We start from the raw sequence: 13459 nt of genomic DNA, 5'->3' as shown, positions 1-13459 counted from the left end.
AGTTTATTTACAGGAGTTAAACTATTCAGTTATATAGCTTTTAGCTACTCAGAATGTCTCAGATTCTTATTTGTCTCATATATATTTATATTTAATGTTTTTTTTTTAGGTTACTCCTTCGTCTTCCCTCTCTTGTTCTTCTTCGTTAGCTAATCTTATTTATAGCTTTCCAACTGGAACGGGCATTCCAGTGCTTGGGCAGCGCTACTCCGATTCTCCCAATTTGACCTGCCACAAAATGTGGCACAGACGCAATGCAGGTGTCGATCGGCGAGTACAGTTGCCACACGACCTGACCCCTAGCCAGAGCACCCAGAGCAGGAGACTGAATCCAAATTCAAGCCGAGGCTCGAGCTGACTTGATGCTTCAGTTGCAGCGTCGCAGTCTGTGGCATGTTTTTGGTCCATGTCCCAGAGAGGGGCCTCAAGGCATAACTGGTGCAAAGCCTCAACACGCGCTGCCCACACGCCCGAGTTGCTATCTGGCCTCGGGCACCAGGTCCCAGCTTCTCCTTCTTCTTCCTCTACCTCCCTCCCGCTTTCGGTGACAGAGTTGAGTTGTCGCTGGGGCTGGGCTCGCGGGCCAAAGAAAAATAAAGAGGCAAAACACACACAAAGAGAAAAAAACTAAACTTTCGCAACGAATTCTCATACAAAGATCCTAGACAGAGGTTTCTGGGGCCAGCGTGTGCCAACTACACTGAGCAAAAAGAAAAGGTATGTTCGCAATATAGAATATAGAATTTGATTAAGCGAATAGTTCAAAATGGAACAATTAAATTGTTAGAGGAACATTTGTCAATGGATCATAATAGGAAGTTTAATAGTATTTCTCTTTATTCTTAGAGGATTTTATGTAATGATTTATTGACTTTATTAAATGATCATTCCGAACTTTATTTCATATTTAGCTAGTTCTCATCATTTACTACTGCTTTATTTTTGTCAGTGTACTCAGCATTCGTTAGGTGAACATATATATAGGCATCCATACATATATGCAGATCGGTTCAGTGTTCAGTTTTCAGTTTGAACTAAATGAAGTGAACTCGAGTCGGCTGTTTGTCGCTGTCATTTTGGCTGCTGCGTCTGTGTGTGTGCGTGTCTATGTGTGTGTGTGTGTGTGAGGGCAAACGGGCGTTCGCTTGAGGTCTGGCATCGGTCGCCTCGATGTCGATCGGTCGGACGGACGAGCGGTCGGTCGGTCGGTCGGTCGGTCGCATGGCATTAGCATTTTCAGTTTTGTTTTATTTTTAGATGCCGCAAAAAACCAACACACACACAGAAAATCGCAAGCGTGTGTGTGTGGAAATCTGCGCTGCTTGGAGGTGACTGACTGACTGAATGAGTGAATGACTGTCAGACTGACAGACCGACTGTCAGACGGCACTTCGTTTTGCCAAACGCCTCTGACAGCGCCCAACGACAGTTTGCACCACATTCACATTCACATTCATACTCAAATTCACATTCACATTCACGCATTCCTATTGGCACTTTGAGTTCCAATAAGAAAACAGCTGCTCAAAGCTTAATCCTTTAGCTGATTCTATGCCTCAGTCTACGATCATATTTTAACAATTTATTCTACAATGCTTCTTCTTCTACTCCTATTTATATTTTTAATTCTTATTTAAGTGTTTGACATATCGAATTTCATTCTTTTTAGCAATCATACTCTCCTGCACAAAGGTCTTTTCATACAATTGCAGTTCTGCGAGTTCAGCTTTTCGACGCCTCATTCTCGTATTCCATTCGCTGTAAATTCAAGTTCACAATATTATTCACGATTTGTGCAGCTTGCTTCCAGCTAAGATCAACTTTATATATACCTATATACTTTAATATCAATATAAGATGAACTGTAAACGTATGAATGTATAAATGTAGATCAAATCAGATTAAATTTAAGAGGTTTTCAACTGACCAATCACTCAGCTGATCCTCGATAATTATTATAAATGCATTCTCAACAATATTCCCTCTTAAGTAAATACTATTTACTAAATAGTATTTAGAGCAGCTGATCTTAAAGTCAAGTGCCCAAGAACATCATGTCAGACCCTAGATAATGAATTAAGACTAATAAAACTGATTCTGAAGACTAATTCCAACTGATCCTCAAATTAATTTGATTCATTCATTCTCAGAAGAATTATATGTAGGTCAGATTTAAGCTTAATAAATGATCATTCATATTGAACTGATCTTCAAGGGACGATCGAAAATTATATGTGGGTGAACTGATCTACATATATATATATACACTATATAGAAAATCGTTAATCATTTCATACTAGAGTAGGGCTCCCATACTTCAATTTTAAATGATCTGTCACATGATCTAACATATGTGGGTCACATTTATTACTTACAGTTCAGCTGAACTACTCACAGATCTACAGACTCATCTTGAAGTGAGTAATGAATTGAACTTGTCGCACACCTAGCTTACAAGTCTCATACCTTCAACTGATCTTCAATCATATCTTTTGCGCTGATCCTCCCTTACAGCTTCAATCTCGACCTGTTGCAATTATCTAAATATACTTATGCATAAATATATATTGTCTACCTATATATTGTGATCTTAACTGATCGCAGCTGTGTGTGCTGTGTATCAAAGTTCACATTTTGAAAAATTTGCAACAAGACGAAATGAAAAACACATTCTCATACTCGCACTCGCGCGAGCTCGCGCGGTTTAATTAAAGTTCAGCGGCACTTCGGCCCACCTCAACCCACTCGACAATATCACGACATTTGCAATCATTAACAGACCAAGCTGAACCCAGCCGAGATCAGTCGAGTCAAGTTGAAGTGAACTCAGCTAAGTGCTTGGTGTGGGCGCCAGTGAACTGCCAACAACTGCCAACTGCCAACTGCGAACCGGCATCTGGCAACTGGCAACTGGAACAGCAACTGAAATTGTGAACGATCATCAGCTGAATAGAACGACGACTATAGCGAAATAGTTTTCGTGTTTGAGAAATCACCGACAAAGTGGGATGCTTTATGGATTTATGATTTTAGTTGGCGGCACAATTCAAACGAAAACCAAAACAAATCAACAGAAAATGCACTGCAAAAAATATCGAAGAAGATCAACTTGAACTTTTGAGAATACAAAAATGAAGAATATAATTTAAGATGAGCGATCTAGTACAATTAATTCTCCTTTTAATTCAAAGATCATGATCTACTATCAACTGCATTATACACATATATTTTCTATCCATCTAAGTAAGAAACATAGTCTAAGATCATTGACAATGGTTTCGCTGTACTTCATTTTCCTTTCTCTAAGTGTATTCGGCAAACTTTTGAAGCACTGCGGTCAGCGCCAATGCTTAACCCCCCAAACCGAACCTGAGTCAATAGCAGAAAATAAAGCTAAAAAATATATAACAACGGCTCACACAACCGTACGATCTTTGATCTGCAGTAAGTAAAAAGCGAGAAGCGTAGAGGAGAAACATATCAAAAGGAAAAAACTGTCAACGGATCAAATTTATAAGAGCATGACAAATGCAAGATCAACGTAACAACATGAAATATAACGAGTGATCGAGTGAATCTCCCAGTCGCAGCTCAATTATGCTTGCTGATCAAACAATACACTGTGATCGCCGTGATTTCCTATATATATGTAAGAAAGAGAGAGAGAGACAGAAAGAGAGAGAGAGACAGAGAGAGAACGAGACAACAACAAAACAAAAATAAATAAAAAATGCTGACAAAAAAAAAAAAAAACAAAAAAAAGTGGCCAGTGCCCGAGTGGCAAGTGCAAGTACATAAAGCATAAAGCATCATCGGGTTTCAGTTTCAGGGGCTGAGGATCGCGCCGATCGCCCGCAGTTCATGTGACAAAAATGTCGCAGTCAGCAGTCAGCGGAAAGAAACTCAAACTCAGACTCAACGCCAAAGTCAAAGTGGAAACAAGTAAGAAGGCTCTAGTCGAGACTGCTCGACTAGGAGATACCCTGAACCCTCTAAGTTGATATTCTAATCATTCTGCACTTTTATGCACACACACATACACATGCATCCACACGCACGCATAAGCCTGCGCTCTGCTAACTGCGCAGTAAGCAGCGACTGCGCTTGGGCTGCGCTGCAGTGTGGGCATATTATGAGAATTTATTTGTTGAATAATTTCTTTTGTAGACATACGATCTTAATGAAACTTTCAGAGCGTAATTATATAGTGAATACGTGTGTACATTCCAAAGCACAAGTCTCTAGTACTTGAAATGCAAATTGGGGGCGAAGGGCGCGTGGTATCCAAAATCTGTAAATTACAAAATCTTTATATCCATTAACTTTATATACAACATAAATTTGAAGACTCCAGGTCTAAAAATGTTCAAATTAGGCTGAAAAAACAAAATCAATTTTTCGATTATTCTCGATAAAAAAGTTATCGGACGATTTATCGAAAAAATAAAGCAAACTCGTACTGCGTATGGTACTCACGAGTATGCATGCCAAATTTCAGCTCTCTAGCTCTTATAACTTCTGAGATCGACGCACTCATACGGACGGACGGACGGACGGACGGACGGACGGACGGACGGACTGACGGACAGGGCTATATCGACTCAGCTCGTCGCGCTGATCAAGAATATATATACTTTGTGGGGTCTGCCACGCCTCCTTCTGCCCGTTACATACTTTTTCACAAAACCATTATACCCTGATTTCCCATTTTCAATGGGTTCAGGGTATAAAAAGCAGATACAGATACACAAAGCAAAAAGATCGCGATATTCATCTTTCATCTGGCGATCACACCCTCACCCTCAGCTCGGGTTTGACTGTGTGTGTGTTTTTTTTTTTTGGGCAAACGGGTTTATGGTTGATGTTTGGCTGTTGTATCTCCGTTTGTCATCGTCGTCAAATATTTGCTTTAGAGTCGCGCTAATGACATCAAGCGGTAAAATATGAGACACTCGCTGCAATACCTTCCTCTTCTTCTACTACTACTTCGAAGTCTGAGCCCGTAACTCATCAGCAAGTCCGTAATCAGGACGCTCGTTGCATTTACTATGCTTATGAAATATGAACTCTTACATATTTCTATATCATATGTTATTAAAAATTTCTGTATAATGAATTGTTAAATAGGCTTATCTATATACAGTATAAGAGAGAGAAGGAACAGATAGAGAGAAAAATAGGAAGAAAGAGAAAGAGATGAGATAGTCTCCACATTGAGAAAGGGAGAGCTAGAGAGCAAGAAGGAGATAGAATAAAGATGAGATATCGCTAAATAAAGAGCATGAGCAAGAGCTAAAGGACTTTTCACTGGGATCTTGTGGAGTGGGGCTTATCAAGAACTCCAACGAGGTAAGCAATTATGTTATGTATACATGCAAAGCATAAATATGTGACTACATATATCCATATGTATGTACATATGATACGATAAGCATGCCTTATATGATAATGATGTTATACGATATTCGTATAAGCCGACACATTTTATGCTGAGCATTTCAAAATATAAACACAAACTCTTCTGCTTCTGTTGTTGTTATTGCTTTTGTTGTTCATTCAGAAAGAGCGAGAAATTCCATTGAAAAATGTTAGCCAAACGGAAGTTGTTTGATGGGCACGTATTTGGGATTTATCCAAAGGTCAAATATTGATATGCTAAACGCCAAAAAAACCAAAATGCTGCCGAAAATATTTAGCATTAGTATTAGTAATGTATTTACGAGGCTGACCTACCAAAATGTATAAAAACAAACCGACACCCGTTCCAAAACAAAACAGAAAATCAAATTTGATGCGCCAAATTAACAACAAAAAATAAACAAAAACAAATAAAAAATAAAATACTTGTCTAACCTGTCACAGCGAATGAGCAAATATTTAATATTTGGATTACGATCGGACAATAGACGAATCAACGAACGAAATGACAATCACAAATGACTTGAAAGATGCACTGAGAGAAATCACAACTGAAAGCTCTACACCAAAGACATAGCAGAAATGACTGTTTATTTGAATTTTTAAGTTTCTTAAATCTTCCCAAAATTTAATGAAATTTTTTTCTATATACTGCAATATTTCGCTCAGTGTACAGGTGCATAAGCCGCGCACTGATAATCTGAGCCGAAAAAATATATGTGCATACGCGAAACTTTTAATTCGAATTCTGAAACCCGTTGACCCGAACTCGTTGATCCACTTAACGTTCGTTAAAATGCCCGAGAAGGTTAACATTAGATCCGATTGTCTTTATTTCGTTTTTTTTTTTTTTCAGCCATTTTTATCAAGGCCAGGGCCTGGCCAGACACACAAAGTTCAAAACCGTAGCCCGTCCCTATTAACGAGTATGCTAATCTCCCCTCACTATTGACGTCACAAATCGATGGGCCGCAAGTTAGGAGGTTCAGATTTTTCATAAAGTTATCTCAGCCCAGGTCAAAAGATTGTTCTGTAAAAATATAATAAAACTAAGGTGAAAAAATCAAATCACATGCCAAAATGTTCTTCGATTCAAAATATCTTGTTTCTTTTGCCTTTGTTTGTTTTCATTATGAATTTGGTTGTTAAAATATTATGGAAATTCTGATGAATAACTTAGTACAGCTATTAGTTAAGTCAATCTAAATATGTCAAAGATCCAAATGAATCGCTGATCCCAACCAATATATAACTCTAGCTGAGAGTGAATACCCTGTAAATGCTGTTATATAAACGGCAAATATTTAATGCCTAATTAATTCAGGATAAATGGTCAAATTGTCTAACTATAATGTTTAAGTTCGAGCTAAAGACCGAAATTCTATGAAATTTTTTATTATTTTTGAATCTTCAGCAAGAAGCTAAAATACCCTGTAATATTATTCAAGCTTCATATTTTTGAGAAACATCAAATTTAAATGTAAAAAAATTAATCTTTGATTTATTCTTTGGTTTTTATCAGCCCGAAACGAATTTCATTTCAAGGAGCATCCAAAAGTCGATCACATCAAGGAAATCCAAATAGTGAGAAGGTAAGGAATATCTCACAAGTCGATCAGTTGCTGTTTTGTTATGCTAAAATAAATATGTTATAGGCTCCACGATTTAAACGACTTACATATTTGGAAACAAAATATTCATTTTTAGGGTTTATAGGCGAAACGTGTTGATGTGTGCATAATTCAATGCGATATATAAATATTTATATATGTATACATAAATAGAAACACATATGTCTATATATTTATATTATAACTCAACCTTTGTTTAAGCTAAATGTTCTGAGCGCTGCTTTGCTTCTGATTGCCTCGATGCGAACTTGGGTCTCATTGGTAGATATTAGATCGGAGGGAGCGAAAGTGTAAAAATTTGAATAAGCAGATTCTATTTGTAGAATATTAAAATTAGTTAAAATTCGAAACTAGGAGAATTAGAACGGGACTATACACTAATTAAAAACAAACACAATAATAAAATCTTCATTTAATAATTTATCAGTTTCTTTTTCAGATTCCTTTTCTTAAAACTGGATTCCTTATGTTTTTCCAATTCGAAATACATGATATTCGAACTGTCCAATCGTATCTAAGCTCAGTTTTTTAACTTACAGCGCTTTAACGGTTAAGGCAGAGCTTTCGTCCTGTGTCTCTGTGAACGATTCGCACTGTACTCAAAAACTGTGCGGCAAGTGAAAAATGTTTCGTTGGAGGGTCTCCAATTGGAGACCTCATACTCACTCTCTCACTTGGGCACGCACCCTTTGTGAGCAATTAACGAGCAAACAAGAAAACAGATGCGCATTAGGCGCCTCTAAAACTGATTCACTTTAACGAGAGCAAAGCCTAAGCCCAAAAATAATTTGCAAGAAAAGAAAAGGCAAAGAAAATGCAAATAAAATGCAGACAGGTAGCGCACAAAAACAGCAACAGCAACAGACGAAGAGGGGAAAGTGGGCGGAGAGAGAGAAGTGCGCTTATCAGGGCGGGCAAGGCAAGCGCCGGATATGAGCGCCACTTAAAAACTGTAAAAACAACGCGACGGCAACAAGTGTGTGTAAAAGAGCGAGCAGCCGAGAGAGCGAGAGAGGGTGAGTGGCAGTCGGCACTCGTTGTTAGTGTGCTTTCTGATAGCAGTAACAAAAGCTGCCGTGTCAGGTAGCTGACGTCGCCGTCGCCGTCGTCGTTGCTGCCGCTGCCATTGCCGTTGCCGTTTTTACATGGGCCAATTAATGAAAGCGACAAAATAGCAAATAATAATGTGAAGGGTATGTAAAAGGCGTAAAGGCAAACACGTAACAAAGAAACACGTACATTCACACACACACAGACGCACACAAAAGAGAGCACGCCTACGTAACAGCTGCGGGGGAGCAGAGAGAGCGAGAGAGCGCGCAAGCAGTATTTTATTAATTTGGTATGTCTATGCGCGTGCTACTTTGTAAGAGCGACTGCGTCGACGTAGACGTCGCGACGTCGGCAGAACACAATAATAACGCAGACTAATTGCAGACATGCGTTTGAGCTAAAAGCTTTGTCGCCGACGGCGACGGCGACGCCGACGCTGACGCTGACTACATTCAATCAAAGCGGCGAGCGCAGCAAGTGTTTTACAATTTACAGTTGCTGACAATTGCTGAATCATTTGTTTATTGCCAAATCAAAAGTGTGTTTGTATTAATTACCGTTTTAAGCAGACGTCGTCTGCGCAGCCACTGCCAATGCTGTCGTTGTTGCTCCCGATGTTGATTTTGCCGTTAGTTTTATGTAGTTGCTGCGCTGCTACTACTGCTGTTGTTGCTGCTGTTGCTGTCAAACACTTCAATGATATTTTATATGGAGCAATTGATAAACCCGCACACACACATGCATCAGAATCTACACACTTGCACGCATCCACACTCACAATTTGTACATAAAAATTAAGTACAATAATTCACTGGCACTTGTTGTTGCTGCTTTCGCATAAGTTTCATTGATCGCCGCGTTTTGATTAATTGTTTAAATTACGTTTATTATTACTGTTTGTTTGTTTGTTTCTATATTTTCCACTTTGCCTTTTGTTTTGGCATCCAGCTGCGCCCCTCAACCGTCAACGACCCGCACTCGAGAGCGTCGCAAATATAACTGACTGGCGCTGCCCAACACGACGGTCGCTGCTCGATCGCTGCCGCTGCTGCTCTCTCTCACTCTCTCTGTCTCCATCACTTCTGTGTGTGGGGCCGCACCGGGCGTTCGGCTGCACTTCGTACGCCATTCATGTATGTGTGTGTGTGTGTGTGAGCTGTAGTTTATATGAATGAATTTCGTGGCATCATGCTTAAGAGCGATCTTTTAAGAGCACACATGAAAGAAGCTAAAGAGTAATGGCATCTACATGTGTATGTGTGTATGTGCGTACATACGTACATTTATTTTAATGCAGCAGGTTGTTTGCTCTGCTGTGTAACGATCAACTGTTATTATAATTATTAATTATTATGATTATATGTTTGGGGTGCGCTCGTCATGGAAAAAGAGTTAGTTTTGATTTGCTTTCAATTAATGGTGAAAATGCGTGTGCGTGTGCTCATTGAGACAAAGAAATTGATTTACTACAGAACAGAAGCGTTTATTTTGTATTCGAAATTAGATTTTCAGCGTGTTCCGGCTGTCCGCGGCTGCCTTTGCCCGTTCAGCCAGGGGCAGATAGAAACTGTCAAACAAAACAAACGACACAACGATACGCCGATGCTGAAAGTGTGCTGTGATTTCTTTTGCTCTTCATTGTTTTCTTTTGACACGCTTTGCTTTGCATGCACTGCGAGTGAAGTGTGTGGAGTGGAGAGTGGAAAGCGGAGAGCGGAAGGCGGAAAGCAACAAGAAGAGGCGTCAATGACGGCGGAGTGCTGTTGCAGCGCTGCGGCTGCAGCTGTCAGTCAGCGACGACCTTAAACTAAACATATCAAAAGGAAGCTGCAGCAGCAAAAAGCTCGCATTAAGAGCGGGAGAGCGGGAGAGAGCTAGAGATGGCATCGAATATAAATTAACTGCCATGAAGTAATGGCACAACAACAACAGCAACAACGACGACGACACTGGCAACAACAATGAAGGTTGAGCAAAAAGGCAGAAAGCAAAACGGCAAAACTGCAACCGCTTGCGACGCGGCGCAGTCAGCGCTGCCGTTGTGGGCGTCGTTGCTGCTGCTGCTGCTTAATCTATGCCTGTGATCGAGCAAGTACAAATGGCTGCAGATGCAACGGCAGCAACAGCAACAATTGCTGCCGAGGTCAAACAGCAATCAATAAAGGTCAGCGACTACCGCCGCGGCACGCCTGAGTGCCTGCTGCCAATGCCAGCCCAGGCAGGCAGCGAGCAGAATCGGCCCACGCCTCACCTGTGCCCCCGCCGCTGCACCGCTCCCCTCCCTGCTGCATGCTGCCTGCTGCCTGCTGCCTGCTGCGCTGCCCATTCATGCGGCCCACGATGAAGATGCTTTATGTTGCAAATTGAAAGCTGGACGTCCAATAATCGAGCCGACTGCTGACCAAGCCAGAGAGGACAGCGACGCGGCATCTCTGCTGCTGCTGCTGCTGTTGCTGCTGTTTCTGCAGCGTCGGCAGCTGTAGGCAGCCAGACAAATGTAGACAGTTGCGACTGCGCAGCAGCTGCGCCGGCCTAGGCGCAAACGACTTAACCCTGCAATGAACGTCGAAAAAGAGAGACAGATTAAAGCTTTTGCAAAAGCATAGAGAGATGGGAAAATAAATCCAGTTCAGGGCTTGAATGACTAAGCTTTCTGACTGGAAATAACGCAGCTTGAATAATTTCCTATACTCTTAGATTCTATTAATTGAATTGCTGTTCATTGTGACTCGAGACATAACGGGTATTATATCAACTTGCATATGTATGTTTATTCGATGTTGATAATTCGATAATTCTGTTTAAGTAATTTAAGATTTATTGATTAAAGTCGAAGGATATGTTCCTTCTATAGTTTGAATATATTATCTATCCATTTGTCATTATACATTTATTTGCATATATTTAAAAAAAAGTAATTGATAAATTCTGTATATAATATATAATTTTCATTAATAAAGTATTTAAGGTAATATGTATAAATAATTATTAAACTAAATAAAAAATCTTTATTTAGTACGGTTACTACACAACAGATTTATTTTAAAGATATTTCTCTCACATTTTTCACTCGATTCCGTTTGATTTATTTTTAATTTCGTCGTCTTATCTTTCCTCCATCGATTTCAGCCCAGCGAGCCACTTGGGGGTTAAGAAGTTAAATGGCGGATGTCGATGTCTGTGGCATTAGGCGTATGTTGCAAGCGTTATCCAAGCTGCGCCTGCTTGCCTGCTGCCCAGCTTCGTCACGCCCCCTGCGCACCGCCGCCCCCACAGCGGCTGCTGCTGCTGCTGCTGTGCATTGTGTAGCGAAGTAGTCAAGTAGCTCCAGCTCCAGTCTTGAGTTGACGTCTGCCCCGCCGCCCGCCGCCCCTAGCCTAGACTAGGCTAGGCTTGCACCTTGTCGTCGTTGAATGTATCTTTAGCTCTTTGGCATCCACAAGATATTTTTAATGGGACTCGCTTCCTTTAAGCTCCGCTGCTGCCGTTTCTGCTTCTTCCTCTGCTTCTTCTTTTTCTGCTTGATTTTTCTCTTCTTTTTTTTTTGCCTCTTTTCGTCAGATTTTTGTGAATGAAGTTGTTTTTAGACGAAGTGCACCATTATCGCACTGACATGTCTGGGGATATGGCATTGGGATTGGCTTTCGGTTTTCCTTTTTTCTCTCATTTTTTCTCTTTGTTGCTCACTCGTTTTCTGATTGAAATGGGTATATCAGCTGTGAGTGAGGTCTGCCTATATCCTAAAGTCTTTTGACAGCAAGATACCAGAATCTCTAGAGCTTTACATAGAGAGCTAATTGGATTTACGTAGATCTTAAGAGATGTATATAACACTTTATAGATTTACTGATGTAGTAGCCTAATGAGGTATACGTATTCATATACGATCTTATAGACAGAAAGTGTATCTGTATCATATTCATATCCTCCCATGACTGCATTATCTTGTATCTTTCAATACAACTTGTATAAATATAGAAACAAGATTTTATTATTTGGTAGTATACATAACGATATGTAGATACAGATGTAGATCCTTTAACATTTTAGACGAGCATTGCGCAGTCGTCTATGGCCAGCCTCAATATTTTTCTTCGCTTTTTTGTAGCTTGTTGTCTTGTCCTCCACCTGCTGCTTGTTGGCCGTGTCAACCGTTGATGGATTTCGTTGTTTGATTAGCATGGTTAAATGGCAAACGCATTGATATATCGACTCGACTTCGACTTGGAGTTGGAGTCTGAGTTGGAGTCGACTTGGGCTTGGGATTTGCATTTAAGTGACTTTATCGACCGGGTGGCTGCGGATCTGCTTAACTATCTCCGAGCAGGTAGAGGCCCAACTGCTAGGCCTGGACTCAGCTCAGCCTCGGATTCAGGCTGAGGCTTAGCTGCCAGCTGTCAGCTTCGCCCGCTCATTAGAAATCGCTTAACGCCCGCGCTCTACCTGCTCACCTGCCCGGGCTGATCTCTGCAGATGCCTATATAAGTGATAGCTGTTGACCATTTGGACAGACACTCCCTGTTCAACTGTCAAGCCACTAAGATGTCCATCAACTCGTTTGCTCTGCCGCTGCTGCTCCTGCTCAGCCTTGCGCTCTCTGGCTGCTGGGCGAGGCCGCGGGATCTGCTGAACGAGGTCAACTCCGAGGAAGCGACGCCCGACGACTACATCGACAACGACCTGGTGCAGACCATCTCCAACAGGCCTGTGGTTGGCACCCAGTTCCTCAAGCAGCGGCACGACTTCTACATGCCCCCAGCTCAGCTCTATCCCCAGCTGGTGATACCCTTTGGTGGCGGCAACTACTACAGCAACTATGTCCTGCCGATGTCCACCTACGAGATCGTTGAGCCGGAGCCCATCTTCTAAGGCTAAAGAGTTCCTTCGACCTTAGATATTAGCTTTACTAAAAAAAAGACAAAAATGTGACATATTATGAAAATAATTAATAATTTTTAAGATATTTGTATAAAATATTAAATATTTAGAACAGCTTTAAGTAAGAAGAAAATCAAATTAAAGACAAATACAAAATGTATAAAAAGATTAACTGATTATTTAATATATGTTTTAATAATTTAGAATACTGAAATAAGAGTTATCATACATTTTGATACACAAGCAAAATTTAAAGCCTCAACGAAATGCTACAGATTTCAAGTGTAGAATTTGAAAAGGTTCTGAGATTCTTCTAACCAAAAAATCTATAAATCACAAAAAAAAACTTTGGGGTTGTAAGTATAATTATCTCGAGCGCGTTTAAAAAAAGGTGTTTTGCATGGATAGATGGAAGTACATGCAACAATTATTCCACAGAGATCTTAAACATGACAAGATGACTGGGATTATCTAGCTAT

The 13459-nt window shown here is 40.5% G+C and overlaps 2 protein-coding genes across 4 annotated transcripts in view; one reads left to right on the top strand and one right to left on the bottom strand.

The window, feature by feature from the left end:
* LOC6575594 (probable serine/threonine-protein kinase DDB_G0282963) overlaps positions 1–9120 on the bottom strand; it is a 69001-nt gene extending 59881 nt beyond the window's left edge. Inside the window, exon 1 of one of the 3 annotated variants that reach the window (XM_032728617.2) lies at positions 8660–9120. The gene's annotated coding sequence lies outside the window, so the exon portion shown is untranslated. The remainder of the gene's footprint in view (positions 1–8659) is intronic. The other 2 variants (XM_032728615.2, XM_032728619.2) reach the window with 2 other exon arrangements.
* A 3486-nt stretch (positions 9121–12606) lies between these two features.
* On the top strand, positions 12607–13036 carry LOC6575593. The gene has a single exon (XM_032729064.2). It carries the CDS (start codon positions 12645–12647, stop codon positions 12969–12971), a length of 327 nt encoding a protein of 108 aa, XP_032584955.1. The 5' UTR covers positions 12607–12644; the 3' UTR covers positions 12972–13036.
* The last annotated feature ends 423 nt before the right edge of the window (positions 13037–13459 follow it).

The sequence above is a fragment of the Drosophila mojavensis genome, unplaced genomic scaffold (genome assembly GCF_018153725.1).
Source record: "Drosophila mojavensis isolate 15081-1352.22 unplaced genomic scaffold, ASM1815372v1 contig_36, whole genome shotgun sequence".
NCBI classification, from domain to species: domain Eukaryota; kingdom Metazoa; phylum Arthropoda; class Insecta; order Diptera; family Drosophilidae; genus Drosophila; species Drosophila mojavensis.
The sequence above is the reverse complement of the archived record's forward strand: the minus strand, read 5'-3'. Positions and strand labels throughout refer to the sequence as shown.